General features: G+C 45.4%; 1 protein-coding gene across 1 annotated transcript in view; it reads right to left on the bottom strand.

The window, feature by feature from the left end:
- GPR107 (G protein-coupled receptor 107) overlaps positions 1 to 21,956 on the bottom strand; it is a 202,503-nt gene that overhangs the window by 173,825 nt on the left and 6,722 nt on the right. Inside the window, exons 2-8 of the mRNA XM_069237052.1 lie at positions 11,081 to 11,206; positions 7,731 to 7,781; positions 7,132 to 7,220; positions 6,645 to 6,763; positions 5,697 to 5,734; positions 5,029 to 5,082; positions 3,921 to 4,031 (exon numbers count right to left, since the gene is read on the bottom strand). Coding sequence (XP_069093153.1) covers positions 3,921 to 4,031; positions 5,029 to 5,082; positions 5,697 to 5,734; positions 6,645 to 6,763; positions 7,132 to 7,220; positions 7,731 to 7,781; positions 11,081 to 11,206 — 588 coding nt within the window. The remainder of the gene's footprint in view (positions 1 to 3,920; positions 4,032 to 5,028; positions 5,083 to 5,696; positions 5,735 to 6,644; positions 6,764 to 7,131; positions 7,221 to 7,730; positions 7,782 to 11,080; positions 11,207 to 21,956) is intronic.

Here is a 21,956-nt window from a genome sequence, read left to right as displayed (position 1 = left end):
TCTTGAAATTAAGTATTGCTGTATCAATTTGCATCTGCCTATGTTCCTAATCAGTTATTGATCCTTTTTCCTCCCATTTCTGGTTTAGCGGCCTTCGATCTACTAAGGACTGAAGTAATTCAGTAATCCGATTTGAGTCACTGACAATGTTTCCTGGCAGCTTCAGAACTGATTCCAGTAGGTTTTTAATTGGAAGCAAGATAGAGGAACCGATCAAGAGATCAGTCACAGACTGTAAGGAATCTCCATTTCCCTCAAATTACTGTTTATTAGAGAAAAGTTATATTCCTCCAAAGAAGTGCAAATATTTTCAAACAAGAAATCTGTCACATGAGTGAGACTTTTCTTTTCAGTTAATGAGGTGTTCTGAGGAAACGTTTTGTTTATTTCTTGAATCTTCTTTAACTGGGGAGCTTACTTTTTTCCAACACATTTCAAGTTTCCCAGATAGAATGGAGCAAAGAGGCATTTCAATCAGATATTTTTGGGAATCCTCCAATTGTTTGGCTTCCAAAATTGATTTATCACGGACTAGATTGTAATCAAAGCGTATTTCGGAGGCCAGCCCCCTTATTTTCTTTTCAGCTGACTCTCATATTAGAAGTTGTAGAAGTTTGTACTTTGAAATAAGCCTTGACAGTCAATCTAATGAGAATGTACTTCTGCTTGTATAGTTATCATGGATCCACTTACTGAAACTGTACTACTTTCAGAATTCTTTGAATTCGGCAATCCTTTTCAAATAGCCTTTTTTCTGGTTTGTTTCTGTAAGGATGAATTATATGACCATGGTTTGCCCATGTGTGAGAAATCTCCATTTGTGCGCTCTGTCAAGTTGCACTGCATGCAATGTATGCAAGTCACCCCTCTGGCAGGCCTTCCAGCCCTAAAGGCAGGGGTCGCTATATTACATGAGCAGATACGGCCCTGCTATGTCTCTCAGACATAGTAAGTGAACAGTGAAGCCATGTTAAGTACATGTGCTGGACACTGGCGATTACAAGTCCCCCCTTGGTATCAAACAACTTGTATTAATAAACCCTCACTGAATCCAGCGTTGGATTCATTAATACATGCACTCAGAGGGCACCTTAGAGGTGCCCCCTGCAAAACATACAACACCTAGTGTGGGCACTGACTGGTCAAAACCAGTACAGCACCCTTAGACAAAGTTCTGGCCCGCTAAGGTGAGAGCCAGTGCTCTTGAGGGTTCAGAACAAAGGCCTGCTCTGGGCAGTGGTGTGACCACCTCTCCCAGACAGGACGGACATTCCAGGGCGGGGAGCTTTCAAGGCCTTGCCGCCTTTGAAATGCAACCCAGGCCTCTCCAAATGGTAGAGGAGGTCGACCCCAGTTCTAGACCCCACTTTTGGTGGCAGAACTGGCAGAAAAAATTAAGTGAATAGTAGTGCCCACTTCATGCCACTCCCAGCTGCCAGTGACGAGCTGAAGTGGTCACTAATTTTTAAATTCCTCCATCTTGCATGGAAGTAATTAGGCCAATAGGGTTAGGGCTATGCCACTTCCCAAGTGAAGTTGTTATTGAAAGGGTATAGTCACCTTAAAGGTGAGTAGCCCATTGGCTACCACCTGGCACTCCCCGTAACAGCCCTCAACCCTAGAATCAGATTCCTGCAACCTATGAAGAACCGGACCCGTTGCCATCAGAGAGGACTAAAGACACCCACTGACTTTGCCCCAGCCCTACCAGCCTGTCTGTAGCCTTCAAAGAAACCTACACTCAGAAGACAATTGTCCTGCAGTCCAACAACCTCTAAAGCCTTGGGAGGTTTGCCTGCCTTCAAAAAAGACCAAGAACTATTGTGGACAGTTGACCTGCCCAGAAGAAACCATCTTTAAAGAACAGAAGACCTGCCTGAGGAACCGTGAAACCCAACGCCAGAAGTGACCACTGCACCAGACACCCCGGGCCCAAGTGGTCCACCAGTCGAGTTAAGATTCCCTGGTGCTTCTGACCAAGAGTCCACAGTGGGCTGACCCCTGCCAGACTCCCCAGCGATGTCTGCAGCTTAAATCCAAGGGATCCCTGCTACCTGCCTGGTGAGCCGCTTCTGACATCCAAAGACACCCCTGCACCCGGAGCCCCTGGGGCTTGGAGAGCTGAACCAACTGTGTTCCTACAACCCCTGGCATCTCAACATACCTGGACAGTTGTGGGTGGCCCCCTCCCAGCCAGAGACTGCAACCCGTTTCTGGGAGCCACCTCCTCCACTGAAGTACACTGGCAGCCCAACTCTGTGTTGGCTCTCTGCACCCGTGAGCCACTAAGGGTGTACGTTTGGTGCTACCCTGTGGCCATCCCCACCCTGGTGCTCACCTCAACCCCCAGAGACCAATCTCTGCCACCCCTTGTACTTACCTATAAGCAGCGCATCAAATCCCCCACCCCCTGCCCAGCCTCCATTGTTTAACATTGGGCACCGACTGCAACTTTAACCTCTGCACCCTGCCGCCCCCATGGTGCTGCCAGTGCACCTTTGGTACCAACCTGAACCTTGCCCGGTGCTAGCGTAAAGCCCTGAAGACTGAGACCGTAGGTTGTGTACCTACCTGTGAAACTGCATCTTTGTTTCCCTCCATAGGTTAACATTGACGACTCTGAAAATTGCACTAAGGGTCGATTTTTAAAACAGCAAAGTATTTTTTATTTAAAAACTATTCACCTTGTAACGAAGTTCTTTGGTTCAAAGCATATATAGAAGCAACTTATGTTTCCAAATTTTTCTTGGATTTATTTATGGTGTGTCATTTATTCCCTTTGTGAGTACACCAAATGTTTTACCCGACTCCTTGATAAGCTTAACTGCTCCCCACAAGACCACAAAAGAAGCTCTAGACCCATCTATTTCTGCCTCTGCACATCTTTGGGGATCTTCCATTGATGCCCCAAATAAAAGTTTGCAATCCCCGTTATTTCTACATATTTTCTTTTTAAAGGCACTGCTCGTTTCATGGGGCATTGAGGTAGCTATATTATTAGACACAACTGAGTTTTTATCCTCATTATCTTCTCTATTCTTGCCAGCTGATTATGCACCTTTCAGCCGAGTGAATTTGAATCACATGCGTTACCCTTTCTCATTTATTTTATCCTTGTCATTTGCAATGTTCTGCTGATAAAACTTTTATCAGATACATTATTTAATCTTCTCTTATGGTATTATTCTCTTCTTAATCATTTTTTTTTTTTTAAACTATCACCGACATTAAGATCCATAAAATTCCTTTGTCCTGACGGCACGCTTTCTACAAGATACCCCAACTTCTCCATACTTTTTTTTCTTTTACCATAGAGGGTTTGCGTCTCTAGCTTAGGCAATTAAGAGGTATGCTTTTTTGTGATACAGGAATTTTAGTAATGTATCCTTGACGAACTCAGATTTGCACATAATCGCTCCTAAATGTTCTTATGAGCGCGTATCTCTTTTTCCAACCCAATGAATGAAAGAGCAAAATGGAAGAGATGGTGTGTTAGCACACGAAAAAAAATAAGAAATACATTTGCCCAAAGCAACTCCTCAGCCACAATTAAAAGTAGTATGGCAAGCACTCTTCACGAGAATTGCAAACATTTGCAAATAGTAAGAATATCTTTATAAAAACTGTCGAAGCAGAATCGCTTTCCTCAATGCAGTATAAAAATACCCTCTATCCCCACCATGCCACTCCAATGAGGCTTAAATTCAATCCTGTAGCCGACCACGTTCCCTCGCTCTGACCTAGCCCCTCTGACCTCACAGTTGCCTAAAAGGTTAGGGCACGACTGTGCATAGGTGGCACTGGGGGTGGGTGGGGGCTGGTGGGTATGATGGGGGCAGTACAGCAGCCAGCAAACAAAACCCCACTGGTCCAACATCACCTTGTTCATTATATACAGCTTGTTTGCAGACACTACTCACATCAAGGCTGAAGAGAAGTCTATCCCTCATGGCTAACAGCTCCTCGGTGCAGCTGTGAAAGTACAGGCTGTACAGACCCTCCTGGTCATCCGAGCTGATATTGAAAGTGAACTGCAACAAAAGACAGAGAAAAGGAAGCCTTGGGCAAACTGTGATTCAACATTTGGAAATAAAATACTAAGCCCTCCCTCCCGCACTGATGGTCTCGTTTTACGTTAGCCCTGCTGGACTGCGTAACATAACAGACAATGTATGCACTGTGGTGCAAGATATGGCCGAATGTAATGAAAGGGAATCTGAAAAGCTGGCAAGGTAGCTCAGGAATCGGAGCACCTGCTGCAGAGCGAGGGACGTCACGTGAAGTGCAGGAGTCCAAATCCAGACAGCTTAAACCACACATTACGTAGCTGAAATAGAAGGGGGACTACTGAACTCCGCAATAAGCACTGATGAATTATGCGCACTCATTTTCTGGAGTGTGCTTCATAAATGATCGTTATGATTTTTAATAACTATCATGATTACTCTGCTGAGAGCAGAACCCTGAGAGAGAAGCACATCCTTGTATAGCAGTTTCTTTTCAATCTGGAGGAACAGTTTAATTATAATTTTGTGGTTTGAATTAATACTCGCTTTTCCACCTGCATTAGTGGAATGGAAATCTGGAAAACAGAGACATTTACTCAAAATAAAACTGAAAGTTTTTAAGCACCCCATGATCTTTTGTTGAGCTTCAGTCAGAGAAAGGTCAGTCTAAGGAAAGTCATGTGTCACTTATAGGTGCAATAACTCCCCTCACCTGAAAGAGCGCGGTGTGATCAACAGGAGGCGGTGGTATTTACCCACAAGAAAATACATGGCCTGAGCCAAGGGCCGCATCAAACACAATGGTCTTAGCCAAGAGTGGCCTCCCCTGAAACTAAAGACAGTCCAACCCATGATTGTTACCAGAAGAAAGCAGGTCTGGCCCATGGCAGACATACCCGAAAGAACATGGATTTGGCCATGACTAACCTCACATGCAAGGATGGTGCAAGTTAACCAGAATGGCCTTAACTAGGAATGATCTTACTGCTAAGAACATAACCTGAGCCCCAAGTAAACCCACCTGAAAGGAGACAGTCCGGTTGCGCCTCTGGAAAGGGAAGGAATCTTCAGGAATCTAGAAAATAAAACAAAGATTACTGTAAAATTAAGCAAAGGCAGAGAAGTGAAAGAGAGGGCAGTAAAAGGAGACACCGTTCAGTGTCCAAGTGACTAGTTCATCCACAGAAAGTTAAAACACAGATAAGCTCACCCCCAAAGTGGTCTAGGTTTGTTTAGAGGGTCAATGTTCCCCTCTAAATGTAAAGGGAACAAAGGCTTGTGTACTGATTTATTACTCAAAGGGAACAGGACCTTAAAGGGAACAGGACCTCCATCGGGAGGTTCAAGCCTGTCCAAATAATAGTTGTGGTGAAGGGGGCAGCTACACGGGAGCAAACGTGCCCATTAATCAGTCCACAATCCTGAGCCAGCTCGGACAGTAATAACGTTTTCAATTGCTAACATGGTCATGGTAATCGGGAATAGTGCTCCGTGCACTTCCACAAACCTACTGAAAACAAATCTTCCATTAGCTTCTTGGGTTTCTCCAGAAAAGAGAACATTCCACCTCCTGTGAATTCAGGAGCCACTGGACAGGCCAGGCAAGACACCTTACAAAGGAATACCTATCATGGGAAACAAACAAAAGGAAGCATAACCACAAATTTCAAAAATGGACCTTCTCCTTACCAAAGGCTTGTCCACACCTCGCTTCACCTTCTTGGTACCTAAAAGATAAAAGTTTTAAGAAAAATATTCAATGCGTTGAACTTGATCATGAAGCCTGAATGAGGACAGGGACACTGCAGTTTTGGTTAGAGCTACACCCTCTACCATAGATTTTACTCACCAATGCCAAAAAGTACCCCAAAAGTTAGAAATCTAGTGCAGATCTGGCCTAATGATCAGTAATTTTTCATTCCTGTCCACCTACAACGCTAACACCACAAAGAAATATATGTGCACACCAGTAAAGCTCCTCACCAGCGAGCCACATAGGAATGCACATACCCTAAAGAACCGGATAGATATGAGTGCTCTGTCCACCACAGAGGGCATTTCAGGACTGCTCAGGAGTAAAATTGTCCAACCAACTCAGTGAACAGGAAGATAGCTGGTGTCTGCAGGCACTCATACACAGTTCTTAATTACAGATACCATCCTTTAACATCCTCACTGGGCACACAATCACACACACGGCAGAACAGAGTAGAGGAAGGCATTTCGAGCAGGCAGGTTGAGTGGAAACTCCATAACACGTCAGAAGGTTGGAGAGAGGGAGGACAATTACAGCTTTGTGCTAAACTGAAGCAGTGCCCAGGAGAGAGACAGTGGTGAAGGATGCATGTGGCAGAGAGGGGCATGGATAGCAACTGAGGGATGCAGGTGACAGAGTGCGGTATAGGTACCACCAATGCTGCAGATACAGAGGCGCACCAGCAGTGCTCCGAGCCAAGGCATCACAAAGGGGAATACATACTGCTGAGGAACATTAGTGGTAGGGAACACAAACACCACCTGAGTGATACCATTGGCAGAACCAGCCTAGACAGAAGAATGATGGTGAAAGGAACTGACAGTTCAAGGTGCAGGGCAAGGTTAAGGCACACAGGTGGTAGAAACTTTGCTCAGTATTACCTTGTGGTGCTTCCAACTTCGTACCCATCGTTGCTATGGCAGTGGTTTTCACTTCAGAAGGCTTAGATGTGATTTCAGGCCACTTGAAGGATTCCGCAGCATTCTTAGTGATTTTCACACTGCAGAAATTTACAAAATAGCAGCGCATGAATACAGCACAATGCGAGGTGAGACACAATGTCCGGAGATACGGCCATGCATATGAACAGTGCTTGCTCAGCGGGGATTTTCTTTAGAAAGCAAAAAAATATTCTCACCAAACGTCTGCATCTAGCCTGTGAATATTTCTGCTATTAAATGAACATAATGTGTACTAAAAAAAAAAACTAGCAAAACAGGCTGCAAACGTCAGGCTACCCTCGTAGGGGATAGTGCTCTTTACACATTCAAATAAGCAGGGAGGCTTTTTCTGCAGTTTTCTGGGGCACTTGGCAGTAGCTCAGATGTATAGTTTCACAGAATTCTAGAGGGAATCCGAGTCACTCACAGGCTGGTGTTGAAGTCCAGCCGTAGTAGGGCCACAGTCAGGTCCTTCTGAGGGGTCTTCTTCAGGAAACAGTAATCCTCTTCTTCATTCTTAAGGCAGGTGGGATGAAGAGCACAAACTTAAGAGTTTACACGAACGTGTGAAGTACCTTCCCTAGATGATCTTAAGACAAGCACAGAAGCTTACATACCACTAAATAAATCTGTACCCGCACCTAATGAACAGTAATTGTTACCAGCTACAACCGACATTTACAATCACATGTCACAGTCATACCAAGTTAGAGAAAGCCATGCAAACAAAAGCGCTGTTATAAACAGCGGGACAGATTTGTCCATAAGCGTTAAGTAGCATCGAACACTAGACATGCACACTGATTTTAGAAAGATGCACAAGCCCAGCAACCTGGAATTTCACAAACTACAATTCAGACAACCTGTTGCACACAATCCCACAACAATAAGAGAATGTGTTGCACAGATAAGGGAGTTGACACACTCCGATAAATGAAGCCATGCACAAAACTACACAGTGTCCAACGCAATTCATACCAGTAACACACATGAAAGGAGGTATTTAAAGAGACCACACAGCCTTACCAGGTAAGCCGGGAACCCGTCATTCTTGGTCTTGTGCAAACTGAATCCGTACTGGAGAAAATAAAAATAAAAAAACGTAGGATAACTCCTTGTAGCAGCTGCTTTACATTATCAATGTCTAGAGAGTCAGTGTATGCGAACACAAGAATATGGCCCAGCAACAACCACATTAGCCCAGCAAGCTCTCTTAGTGAGTTAATCGCTCACTGATGACATTGGCTTTGGGTTGAAAGACAAGTTTGATCCTGACTAGGCCAGTGAGATAATTTGTCACTGAGTTAATCACTGACTGCCTACAATGGTTGTGATCTGAAGGTCAGGTCCACATTAAGTAGAAACATCACTTTGTTTAAATTTGCAAATTACATCGCCAATTATGCAGCAAATGCAATACATCCATAATTATGTGTGAAACACAGCAGCCACAAAGTTGCATTATTCCGCTAGCCATGATCACTGTGTGTTTTATCAAAAACTGAGGCTCCCCCATTGCTCCCGCACACAAGCAGTAGAAAGAAATGCTGCTCCCTGCGTGCAGGAGCAATTGTTTCATCTGTTTTTCTGCCTGCTTCACAGCAGGCAGGAAAACAGAGGAACAGTCTGCTTCTAGCAGGCGGGAGCAGTTTTCCTGCACCCGCCCCCTGGGAGCGGACTAACAGTTTACGCTCGCTTGACGGGAGCTGTCACAGCTCCGTCAAGTGACAGCAAACTACTATATCCAGAGTACCTTGAGGCACAGGGAGCCAGCCCTGAGGAGTGGCAGTCCCTAGGACCATTAGTGGCTCCAGGAGGCACGGGGCCGCACTACCCCCTTCCTTTCTTTTTTAGGGCCAGACCTGAGAAGGTGGTAGCCCCCGGGGATGAAAAAAAAACCTCTCTTTTTACAAAATCACAATGCCATGGGCCCCTCTCCACCTTTATATTGTAATTGTGGCCTTGGGGAGGTGGTGGTCCCGGGGGACTAAAGAACAATGGAGTGGTGGTTCCACACAGCCCCTCCTCCAATATAATAATGAAACCCGAGAAAGGTGGCGGCCCACAGTGCTCTTAAGAGCCTTCAGAGGGGGGTTGTGCAGCCTCCTTCAAGTTCAAATTTGAATTGGCCTGCCCCGGGGAGGTGGCAGTCCCTGGGGCCAACAGTGGCCATGGGGAGGGGGCTGCGTGTGCCCCCTCCTCATATTCTATAATATGTCTCTGGCCCACCCGGGCGCTAAACGGTAAACAAGCACAGGAGACCGCCCTCATTTTTTTTTTTTTTTTTGCATGGATTTGTGGATCTTCCGCAATTTCGGGGACCCCAGCACCAGGCCTAGGAGATCAGGGTATTCCTTTTATTTATTGTTAAATTTTTTGTTTTAATAACCACAATTCTACTGAACAGATTTACACTTAATCACAGAAAGTTATCTTTCTGGACCAAGAGCTACCTGTCTGCCAAATTTGGTGGAATTGCGTCCAGTGGTTCGGGCTGTAGTCGTGTCCAAAATCCCTATGGAAAATAGCATAGGGAAAACATTGAGATCCCTCTTTTTCTTGGTCCTTACTTGACGAATCACCCCTAACCTCTGAAGACAGCAGCTGAAGTGAGTGGCGTGCTAGTTTTGAAAATTATGTGAAGATTTGTCAAACTGTGGTAAAGTTATTGGCAAAACAAAAAAAAAGCATTTGCTTTGGAAACTAGGTACTAACTGTAAATACCTACTGGGGACTGCAAGTAGGATATATAGATATACAATTTGCTAACCCTACCATATATTAAATTTCTTGAAGCCTGCTACTGAAGCCATATTGGTATGTTATTTCCTTTTAAGACACTAGTGGAACACCATGCGTAAGTATTTATAGGATCCTAATTGCTTTATTTTTAATATTACCAATATGCCAAGAAAGGGAGGAGGGTTTAAACCTGAATACCAATGTGTGTGTCTTTTACATACTGGCTATCAATTTAAATCAATTTCTTATGCTCATAGTATTTTCAAAGCAAACAGGTTCCTCTGTATGCCTATTTAGGACATAGCCACCAGGCCGCCAACCCCACGCTGCACACAGCCTTTGGCATGCACGGTGTAGGGTTGCCTTTGGGTCCCGGAGACCCCATACTCTGAGGCCAAAACATGTATATTAAGGGAAGAGCTGCACGGAGCACCCTCCTCAAGCCCCAACAGGCCCAGAGATCCCCATCCTCCGGGGTCAAATGCAATTACAAAAAAATAAAATAAAAAAAAAAAAAAATAAATAAAAAGAGGGCGAGGAAGAGGGGCCTCCATGAGTCCTGATTGGCCCATCCTCCTGTGCCAAATATAATAATAATGGTGAACCGCCCCCCCCAAGCCTTCTTGGTCCCTGCGGACCCCAATCCTGGGGCCAAAATCCAAGGACAGGGAGACGTGAAGCCTGTCTCCTCTAGCCTACATCCCCTGCCACTGCTCTCCCTACATCCCCTGCCAGCGCTCTCCCTACCCCCACTGCCACCGTTCCACCACCTCCCCTGTCAGCGCTGCACCTACCCCCACTCTCCCTACCCACCTGCTGCCAGCGCGCTCCCCATCCCACTGCTCTCCCTACATCCACTGCTCTCCCTACATCCACTGCCACTGCTCTCCCTACATCCCCTGCCACTGCTCTCCCTACATCCCCTGCCACTGCTCTCCCTACATCCCCTGCCACTGCTCTCCCTACATCCCCCGCCAGCGCTCTTCTTACATCCCCTGCCAGCGCTCTCCCTACCCCCACTGCCACCGTTCCACCACCTCCCCTGTCAGCGCTGCACCTACCCCCACTCTCCCTACCCACCTGCTGCCAGCACACTCCCTATCCCACTGCCAGTGCTCTCTCTACATCCACTGCCAGTGCTCTCCCTACCCCCCACTGCCACCGTTCCACCTCCTCCCCTACTGTCACTGCTCCACCTACCCCCACTCTCCCTACCCACCTGCTGCCAGCGCGCTCCCTACATCCACTGGCAGCGCTCGACCTACCCCCCACTGCCACCGTTCCACCACCTCCCCTGTCAGCGCTGCACCTACCCCTACTCTCCCTACCCACCTGCTGCCAACGCGCTCCCTATCCCACTGCCAGCGCTCGCCCTACCCCCACTGCCACCATTCCACCGCAGATCAATTAGTGTTCCAACATCCCCTCAGCTAATGCATAAATCTGCCACCTCCACTTGTATTCCTCAGGTGTCAAGAGCTTGCAGTAAGACATACTGAGTTGGCCAGCTCAGCTGAGGCCTGGGCCACAGTCATTCATAATAATGGTGGCCTAGTCAGGCAGGCTGGGGGTCACTGTAATGTGTATGATGCATTCTTACTTAGCAATTGTGTGAGCCGACTCTTATAACTTACCGTGGATCCATCTTGGTTTGAGGGATCTCGGCCCCCATTCATCTGGAGTCTCGTAACATTGACCAGCATGTAGCCGTCCTTGAACAAGCCGAAGGTGTTCAGGTGGACTTTCTGACGCACGTCATTCTGTAAGACAATACCAGAAGTTAAGCAAAAGCCACCAGGTGCCAGAGAGCGACAGCTGTGTTACCTGATAGGTTTCTACAGACGTAATTAGTGAATATCAATTATGAAGTAGAACAACTGAGTGACTGAAGGATTAACAGAATGGCTCACACTCAGGTTAGCAAAACAGACAATTATATGGTTTATCACAATACAGATAGTAACCCGGATTTTAAATAACTATGCCACTTGGACCACAAGAGACAGCAATACTCAGCTACAGCGCACCGCCATGTCTATAACAAATTGAGTACCATACCAAATTTTCAAAATCTTGAAGACCATGCGGGGAAAAAAAGAACAAAAAAAAAAACCATTCAATTCAAAACATCTAAGTATTTTTTTTTAAACCCTTGTAGCAGAGATAGGTTTCCTAATGCCATTCCACACGGTTCTTCCCACTCATCTCAGGCAACGAGGCTCTCATCAGCCGCTATCCAGCTGCTTCTATAATCGAACAAGCTCTGTTGCTGTTACCGTTTTATACTTTTCAACCAGCCTCACAATCCTATTTAACTCTCAAACCCCAAGTAGCACAAACATTCACCAGTGGGATCCAGTGAGATGTTCAGCTGCAGAAGCACGGCATTGCTCTTGCGTGGGCCTACCTGCAAAATGTTTCATTAGAATACTGCATTCATGCGGACGACGTTGTAATGTGTGTTTTGACCACTGACTCCATGTTGGACTTAGCCTATCAGCACACCATCACATTAGTGACCACCAGTTTCATTTTGCCTATTGGCTTTATTTTAGCATTAGTCATTGCCACATTAAAAGCTGCAAATAGTTTTCCACGGTGTACACTGTGCCCATGTTTTTCTTTTTCGTGTTCTTTCCCACCAAGGGCTTAACTGATAAGAATGTAGTAAGATGGCAGGGAACGGTCTTGTTTTGAATTGGCACCTTGGGATTGTGGCCAAGTCCCGATGTGTTATTTTCAAAGCTGGCCTAAAGCAATCAGCATTTTTTTTATAAATAAACTTCTGCAGTGAGAGGGAAGTTCTAGAATGTTCCTCTCTTGTTTGGTCAAAGTATAAGATGGACAGGGGGCAGAGTGTTTGCAGATCTCAGGCACATCCAGGACGCTGGAGTGTGTCATCCTTCCTGTGAGGATAATTGATCTCTCTCTCCTCAATCGATTTTGGGATCTGGCGATCTGATGCTGAATAGGAGGGAGATGAAGCAGTGTGCCCTTGCCTCATGGTGATGCATATTTTTTAATTCATTATTTGCTTTGCATTATAATATAGATACATATATTTGCTGTGTATATTGCAGTGGAGAATAATGTGTACATGTTTTCATTTTATTGTTGCAACTATTTTTAAACGTGTGCTTTCAGCATGCTAATCTCCTTTTAGGAACCTTGGGTAGTGAAATAATAAATGTCTTCTATGAACTAAGAAGTGCATTCCAGAGATTTTTGACAGTGCATGAGTGTTTCAGCTCGGTCAGTAATGCAAAACAGACTCAAGGGGCAAGAATGGATTTTTTTTTCCAGAACAACGTTAGTACTTTTTATTCTAAAGGACATATATATATATATATTTCCAACCAACAAAATGAATCATTGCACTCCCCTGGTGAGGTTTGCATAACTTGGAGAGAAAGAAACTCCCATAGCCGTCCCTTGTTTTTGTAGAAAGATCTCATGATTGAGCATGAAAATATTGTTTGTTAAACATATTTCAATCATAGTTAATAACATCTCTTAATGTTGAAATTCTCGAATATTCCGTTGCCTTAAGAAATATTCCACAGCTTTAAGAGCAATTTCGGGTTTAATAGATGTGTATAGGGACACCACATCTACTGTTACCAACAAGTATTCCCCCTGCCAACTGATGTCTGTAAGTATTCTTAAAAAGTCAATCTGTGGCCACCACAAGAAGTAAAGACAAGGGTTAGATAACATTCTAGTGATAATCAAAGATGTTAACTATAATGGATACTGTCCATTCATTTTCATTTAAATAATTAATTGGAGGTTATTCACAACACATTATGCGAAAATAGTTGGTGCTAACTATAAAAATCATGCTATGTTCTACCATATTTTAGACAAACTTATTAACATGGACAATACAAGGCTCAGAAAGGTTCATTAGTTTTTTTTTTTTTAAACTAGAAGGGCTGAAGCTAAGAGTAGATAAAAGGTGGCACTTTCTAATATGACATTTGAATGAACAAATTACTGTTTAGTCATAAATGTTTAAAAAACTACGTGTCCCAGAATGCAATTGTATAGCTGTGTATTAAGGAACTATATAAGTGTGGTGAAAGGAGCTGTTTTTTTTACCTGTGATCAAGACCTGTTCAGGTTGAAACACGTTGGGTGGTGGTAGCACAGTTTACGATAATGGCAATAAAAGGCTGAAGAAGTATCTTCCTGGAGTGCGATGATTCATTTTGATGGTTGGAATTAATAGGAGTTTGGGTCGTTATCTCTCTCTCTATATATATATATATATATATATATATATATATATATATATATATATATGATATTGGTAAAATGCACAACGTAACTTGAGAAGGTGGTGGCTGGGTAAATTCAGCACACACACGCAGTGTCTAAGATAATTATGGATAGTACAACTCCTACAAACTAAAACAATTGGGTGCTCAATGTGAAGAAAAAGCTACCAATTTTTTCTTCAAGGAGGACAATGTCCATAGACAAAGCAGTCAATCCTGAGCACTCCTGCACAAATTATGAAGACACTCCTCTGTGAACAGTCTTCTTATGTTCTTTATTTGTGACCCAACATCGGATGTCTTTACTGAGATTTCCACCACAAACTACCTAGCACGTGTTTCATCCCTGGACAATTGTATACATATACTTGGATATCTGTCACTAAGGACGATATTTCGTTTTTTTTTATTTTATTTTATTTCTGCGTTCTTACAGACAGAATAATTGTTAACTGGAGAGGCTGTTTTATTTTGTTACATTTCAACTACATAACTGAGTCCTGGTGAAATGTTTTTAGTTTGTTGGTTATTTTGAAATGTTATTCCCCTATCAGGCAAATTACACTTTATAATTTACAGACTGCTTTACCATGTCGGATGTGTAAAATGAATCCTGACTGTTTTAGGTGTTATGTGGCTTTAATTGCCTTGATAGACTTAGTTACTCTGCAGGATTACGCTCTACTGGTCCTAATGTAGTCTTTACGTATACATATTTATAAGGTAAATCATGAATGGAGTGCTGGTTTCACCTAGTGCTGAGGAGTCCTTCCAGCTACTTGTTCTGTGAACATGACATCTATAAATGAAGGTTTTATAATCTGAGATGGTTTACTTTGAACTGATATTAATGTTAATATCCAGTGTACACACAACTGAACGTTTGTTACCAGAGTTGGTGACTTAAATACTTCCTCACAATCAGGTGAGCTCCGAGCCCAAATATATATTACTATTTTAATGACACTTTCGTTGATTTATTTAGGGTCTCTAATTCTTTATATTCTCCTACTTTTTTTTCTTTCTTTGTTGGTGTTAATTGCTATTGTGTGCCACACTGGCTAACACTTTTGGTATAATGTATTTGGGCATTTTGAGTTACTCACAACTGCAATTTGGGTAATTTTGTTATCAATAGCGACTGTTTCATCATTTTAGTCTATGGGAATTTCCAGTTCTTGCTTTGACTTTTCCCACTTTACACTCCTCTGAATATCATTATTTTAGTCATACGGAATATGGTGGAGGATCTTTGTGTATTACTTGGAAGAAAGACTGAATTGTAATGCATTATATCAATGACTGTTTTAGCAATGAGGAAATGCAATTGTCCAGAGGTGAAACAGGTGTTGGTTATGTTTGTGGTAGAAATCTCAACAAATATGCGGATTTTGATTCAGAAATAAAGGAGAGAGGAACCGACTGTTCAAAGCGGAGTGGATTTTTGATTTGTGTCGGAGTGCTCAAGATTGATGTCATTTTACGACGTGTCAATGTATACTGAGCTGCTATATTTAAAGTTACATTTTGCACTCATGTTTAAGCTTTAAATCGTTTTTTTCGCCCAAGAGACATTTTTGCAAAAAGAATCATGATGCTGGAGGTCTCTTCATAGAGACAGCATAACGCTGTTTTCTGAATGTAGCTTATCGCTGAAAGAGTTTGTTCATTGAAAGTCTCAACAAAAATACAATTAAAACAATTCAAACTTGCAGTTTTGAGCTAATGATTGGAAAAGTATAGGCCCATCTTTCAGTTCACCTCAAATGGTGAAATTAAGACTGACTCGCTGCTCCCTGAAGGAGAGTTGAGATGCTGTAGCAGAATACCGACAGTAACAGCAGCAGTGGCTGTGCGAGCTTTGAGTGAGCGCTGAAGTTCAATCATGACCAACTGAAAGCCTCTTTCTCCTCGGATTTAGGCTTGTATGGGTGGGGTGGGGGAAAAAAAAAAAACTTTTTCTGGAAAAGACACTGAGCTCAATGATCAAACAAACTGGCTCTCAAAGAAGAGAGCAGCTCTTGTTTAACAGACTTTTGATGGGAGGGTGCGAAATATTTTATGCTTCTTGTGCTGTTAGCACGACAAGTCTTCCAGTGAGGAGAGTGACCCCAAAATATAAAGTCTGACCATCTGTGTAAATAAACGAGTTAACTGAAGAGGTGCCAAAATGAGTGGGCAGCTCTACACTGCAGTATGCTTTGAGACTGATTTCTACGGTCCTGTAATCCAGGGCAATGCTGCTGAACGCCTGAGGAGGTGCTCAACTGTTCAAGGATGATTTTAAGTGCGGTAAATTCATTAGGGACAGACTGCCACTGTAGAATAGAAATAAATGTCCAGGTCAAGATGGTGCAAATGGACAACAATCACGATAGGTGAACGCAAGTAAACGATGCTACATAAGAAATCTTACAGAAAACCTCCAATGAGTTTAAAGAATATGTGATCTGTGCAATAACCATCCAACAACACCGACTAAGCACTTCTATTTTTGCAAATCTGCCAGGACTGACAAACCAGCATCCATACATCAGTGTAGAATAAGTGTAGGGACTAAAGCAGCACCTGTCTGACCCTGTGTTAAAGTGTATAAGGCATGCTGTTGGATTGGAGGGAGACTGCTTCCTAAATGTCTGAATCTGTCGGATCTAACAGGCAAGAACTATGCTGTTTGTGTGAGCAAAAACTGGGGGTATTTGGGAACCTGCATATCTACACGAAGCCATTTCAGGTCATCAAATGTAAAGTGTCAGCACAACACAAATTATGAAGCCTGATTATGTTTTTGTAATAGGAAGTGTTTTGGGACACTTTAAAAGAAAAAATCCACACTATAGTGTACACAAAGAAAACGCCACGCAGGACACCACCTCACTCCCGAGCACTGTTTGCTTGCAACTAATGAAAGCACCTCATAAAACAAAGTGTAAATAGCCACCACACCCTCAGGCTGCTCTTTAAACAACAGCTCTTCCCAACAGCTGTGTGTGGGTGTGCCAGCATTTCCAGGATGAGGGAGCAGTGGACACGAAGTGTGCCAAGACCCAGGACGGTCTAGGGGTGAGAGCAAACCAAGAGCACGCAAGCTTTGGCAGTCATGATACAACAGCACGGAAGCTCATGGGGGACATCCCTCAAACACTGAGGAAGCAACAGTGACGAGGAAACAAAAACAGCACGAAAGCTATCAGAGTGACAGCATGTCCACAGGGAGCAAGTTGCGGTGGTGACCACAAAATAAGAGCATGATGCTCTAGTGGTTATAGCCTACCAATAGGGAGCAACGTCGAGGGAGCACAGCACAACAACAATCTAAAGCTAGGAGCATGACAGCACATCTGTAGGAACCTGCAACTACAACACCTCACCGGCAGTCTTAAAGGTGTGACTGCCACAGCACAGCAACGGCCAGGAAGTCCAAGGAGGGTCCACCTTTCATTAGGTTGGTGTGATAATCCTTTATTGTGCCAGGCACTGAACAAGGCGAGTAGCTAGTTCGTTACCATCTCATTCGGTGTAAGTTTTAACTCCAAAACCTGGTGGCATGTTTATGATCAAGTTTGTATGGAGCAGACTTTTAGGATGTATTCTCATACTAGTTCGAGGACGTTCGTGTTTAGCCGTCTTTAAGAGATTAGAGGTTGCTGAGGGCTACAATAGCAGCCACTGCCAAACAATTGCATAAAAAGCCAGTTATTGTGGGGCTGCTTTAGTTTAGGAGGTTGAGGTTTTGCTTCCATGTTTTAGTTGAAGCCATTGCAAAGCTCGGGACCCTGGCTCAGACCGATCACCATCCACGCACTTTAGACTGCCTGCATAATTGTGTGGGGACTCTGCTGTTCTCTGCACACGGAATCCACGTCTACAGCAGTCAATTGGGTCATGCACTTCACCTACCCTGGATGCAGCCCCACTTAATGTCATCGCCAGTCAAAGGAAACCCAAGGTCCAAATGTCGCCAATCCACTGTAGAATTTACAAGTCATTCAAAACAAAGCATGAATTGGCTAGCCACGCTGGTAAAGTCTTGACAAATCACGCTCAACATCTACATAATGCCATCCATGAAAATGTAGAGTAAATTACTTAAGGCCACAAACTCGCCCGACCCCACAACTGGCATTCCAATAACATCAGAAGCATCACCAGCAGACCCCACGGTATTCTGTGTCCCACATAATATTTTAAACAAGATACCAAAATGCAGCCCTGAGTCAGTATAAAAAGATATTGCAAAGTTGCACTACCTTTTGCTGTTAACTGGACACTCCCCAAGCACAACGACAGAAAGACTGATCATTCCTTTAGAGGTTGTGGAAGTAGATGGAGGGGGAGGGAAATTGGTGACTTAGAGACACATAATTACAGGGCAGTGGAAAGAAGTGCTACAAATCCACTGTTTAGCCTCTAGGAGGCCCTGCAGCTGGGAAATCACCACCAAACCTCAAGCAAAGTCCCTGTATGTCTTCTGCCTGCCTTATATTTCAGTCTTGCACACATTAGAAAACCTGCTTGCTTTGAGGACTACGGGCCCTATCCATTGTACAATGGCTTCAATGTGAGTAACCCTGCTTTTCCATCCACTGGATTCTCTCTCCCGGGGTTTGTGAGAGAGAGGAATTGCGTGAGCAGTCTTGTGTATCCCTGTCAAGTGACTCTGCCCTGAGCTTGCCGCAACTGCTTATAATGTACATTTACAAGGGTTAGGTCATTATGAGGTGTGTTGTAGCTGGGCCAACAATATATAGAAACAACAATTCCCACACACGCTCTCCTTTGTAAACTGAAACATTTACCTACAATGAATTAGGAAACGGAACGTGACTAAAATATAACATTTGTATCAGTCACTGATCAACCACAAATACATCATAAGGAGCACGGTATACTGATTAAATTCCATTCACCGGATGAGAAAGAAACTAGGAGGAAGCAGCTGTCTCTTATGATAGACCTGTGACATAATCTGTTCACATAAGAGAATTACAATGACTTCAGTTTCGTAGTAGTAGGAAGCACAAATAAAAGCTGTAACTACCAAGTCTGGGATTTGAAGTACATGAGATGGGCTGAGTGAAGAAGAGAGGCTGCAAAGCCTTAATCTTCAACAATCTTTGTAGGTGGAACTCTATCCTAATCCAGAATTGGCAAGCGCCTTCATAAGACCCTCCTCTTTAAGAACGACCTGTGCATATGGAAGACTCCAGGAGTGAGTCGCCAGAGGAGAATCCTATTGTTAAAACAAAATCCTGACCCTCATTGCCCCTCATCTGCACTCATCTTGTTTACCTCACACTGCTTTGTATCTAGGTTATCATTCTATACACACCATCAAACATGTAGAAAAACTACAACTGAGAAAAAATGAGAAGTAAAACTCCCTCAATCAATGGGGCAAATACTGAGAACAGGAAGTATGCCAAGAAACACTTTTCACCATAAACTAAAAGGGAGAAGCAATGTGCAGAACGTCATTTAAGCATATACTTGGCTTGTCTCACTAAGGACGCCATGACAGTGGTTATACAATAATCCGTCTATCCGTATGCAGATGCCCCTCCTTTGTGATGGCTGTCTGGAAAGTCTGCTCCAGACATGGATTGGAGTCAGGATGCAAAAGCACTAGAGTTACCAGCACAGAGAAATGCCCACTTTCTAGAAGTGGCACTTCTAAGACAGTAATGTCAAATCCACCTACACTAATAAGCAGGATTTGTCACTACCTTTGCAAACATACTAAACGTGCCCATGCTATACCTCATAGATCAGAAGACACCACATAAACATATGGGAGGGCATTTCCAATGCAATGCTATGAGAAAAGCACCACTCATAGTAGTGAGAAACTAAGAAGGCTGTTTTGTCACCACTAGGACATGTAATACATAAAGACATATGTCCTACCTTTTACATACACAGCATCCTGCCCATAGGACTATCTAGGGCCTACCTTAGGGATGTTTTAGGTGTAGTAAAAAGGGAGTTTAGACCATAGCAAGTAGTTTGACTTCCCACATCAGTGTGGCAATAAACTGCGCACACAGACAAGAGCCCGAGACAAGTTTGAAAAGCTACTTCTGAGGGTGGCGCAATCAGAGCAGGAGGCCCACTAAAAGCCTTTCATTCACAGGCCCAGGTATATGTCATATCACCTTACAAGGGACTTATAGGTAAATTAAATATGCAAACAGGTGCAAAACAATTATAACAAGATGTAGGGGAGGTAAGGCCCCTGCCACCCATGTATCCCTCACGTCCAAAGGCCTCCCCCGACATCCATGTATCCCTCATGTCCACAGGCCCCCCTGTCACCCATGTATCCCTCATGACTACAGGCCCCCTGTCACCCATGTATCCCTCATGTCTACAGGCCCCCCCGCCACCCATGTATCCCTCATGTCCACAGGCTCCCGCCACCACCCATGTATCCCTCATGTCCACAGGCTCCCGCCACCCATGTATCCCTCATGTCCACAGGCCCCCCCGACATCCATGTATCCCTCATGTCCACAGGCCCCCCCGACATCCATGTATCCCTCATGTCCAAAGGCCCCCACCACCACCCATGTATCCCTCATGTCCACAGGCCCCCGCCACCACCCATGTATCCCTCATGTCCACAGGCCCCCGCCACCACCCATGTATCCCTCATGTCCACAGGCTCCCGCCACCACCCATGTATCCTTCATGTCCACAGGCCCCCGCCACCACCCATGTATCCCTCATGTCCACAGGCTCCCGCCACCACCCATGTATCCCTCATGTCCACAGGCCCCCGTCACCCATGTATCCCTCATGTCCACAGGCCCCCTGCCACCCATGTATCCCTCATGTCCACAGGCCCCCTGCCACCCATGTATCCCTCATGTCCACAGGCCCCCCCGACATCCATGTATCCCTCATGTCCAAAGGCTCCCGCCACCACCCATGTATCCCTCATGTCCACAGGCCCCCCCGACATCCATGTATCCCTCATGTCCAAAGGCCCCCCGACATCCATGTATCCCTCATGTCCACAGGTCCCCCCGCCACCCATGTATCCCTCATGTCCACAGGCTCCCGCCACCACCCATGTATCCCTCATGTCCACAGGCTCCCGCCACCACCCATGTATCCCTCATGTCCACAGGCTCCCGCCACCCATGTATCCCTCATGTTCACAGGCTCCCGCCACCACCCATATATCCCTCATGTCCACAGGCCCCCGCCACCCATGTATCCCTCATGTCCACAGGCCCCCGCCACCCATGTATCCCTCATGTCCACAGGCCCCCTGCCACCCATGTATCCCTCATGGCCATAGGCCCCCCGACATCCATGTATCCCTCATGTCCAAAGGCTCCCGCCACCACCCATGTATCCCTCACGTCCACAGGCCCCCCATGTATCCCTCACGTCCACAGGCCCCCCATGTATCCCTCACGTCCACAGGCCCCCCATGTATCCCTCACGTCCACAGGCCCCCCATGTATCCCTCACGTCCACAGGCCCCCCATGTATCCCTCATGTCCACAGGCCACCCATGTATCCCTCATGTCCACAGGCCCCCGCCACCCATGTATCCCTCACGTCCACAGGCCCCTAACACCCATGTATCCCTCATGTCCACAGGCCCCCCATGTATCCCTCACGTCCACAGTCCCCCATGTATCCCTCATGTCCACAGGCCCGCGCCACCCATGTATCCCTCATGTCCACAGGCTCCCGCCACCACCCATGTATCCCTCATGTCCACAGGCCCACGCCACCCATGTATCCCTCATGTCCACAGGCCCCCGCCACCCATGTATCCCTCATGTCCACAGGCCCCCGCCACCCATGTATCCCTCATGTCCACAGGCCCCCCATGTATCCCTCATGTCCACAGGCCCCCCCGCCACCCATGTATCCCTCACGTCCACAGGCCCCCGCCACCCATGTATCACTCATGTCCACAGGCCCCCCCGCCACCCATGTATCCCTCACGTCCACAGGCCCCCGCCACCCATGTATCCCACACGTCCACAGCCCCCGACACATGTCCACAGGCTCCCCCGACATCCATGTATCCCTCATGTCCACAGGCTCCCGCCACCCATGTATCCCTCATGTCCACAGGCCCCCCATGTATCCCTCACGTCCACAGGCCCCCGCCACCCATGTATCCCTCATGTCCACAGGCCCCCGCCACCCATGTATCCCTCATGTCCACAGGCCCCCGCCACCCATGTATCCCTCATGTCCACAG

Source organism: Pleurodeles waltl, chromosome 6, assembly GCF_031143425.1.
Source record: "Pleurodeles waltl isolate 20211129_DDA chromosome 6, aPleWal1.hap1.20221129, whole genome shotgun sequence".
NCBI lineage: Eukaryota > Metazoa > Chordata > Amphibia > Caudata > Salamandridae > Pleurodeles > Pleurodeles waltl.
Note: the sequence above shows the minus strand (reverse complement) of the source record. Positions and strands in the feature narration are given on the sequence as shown.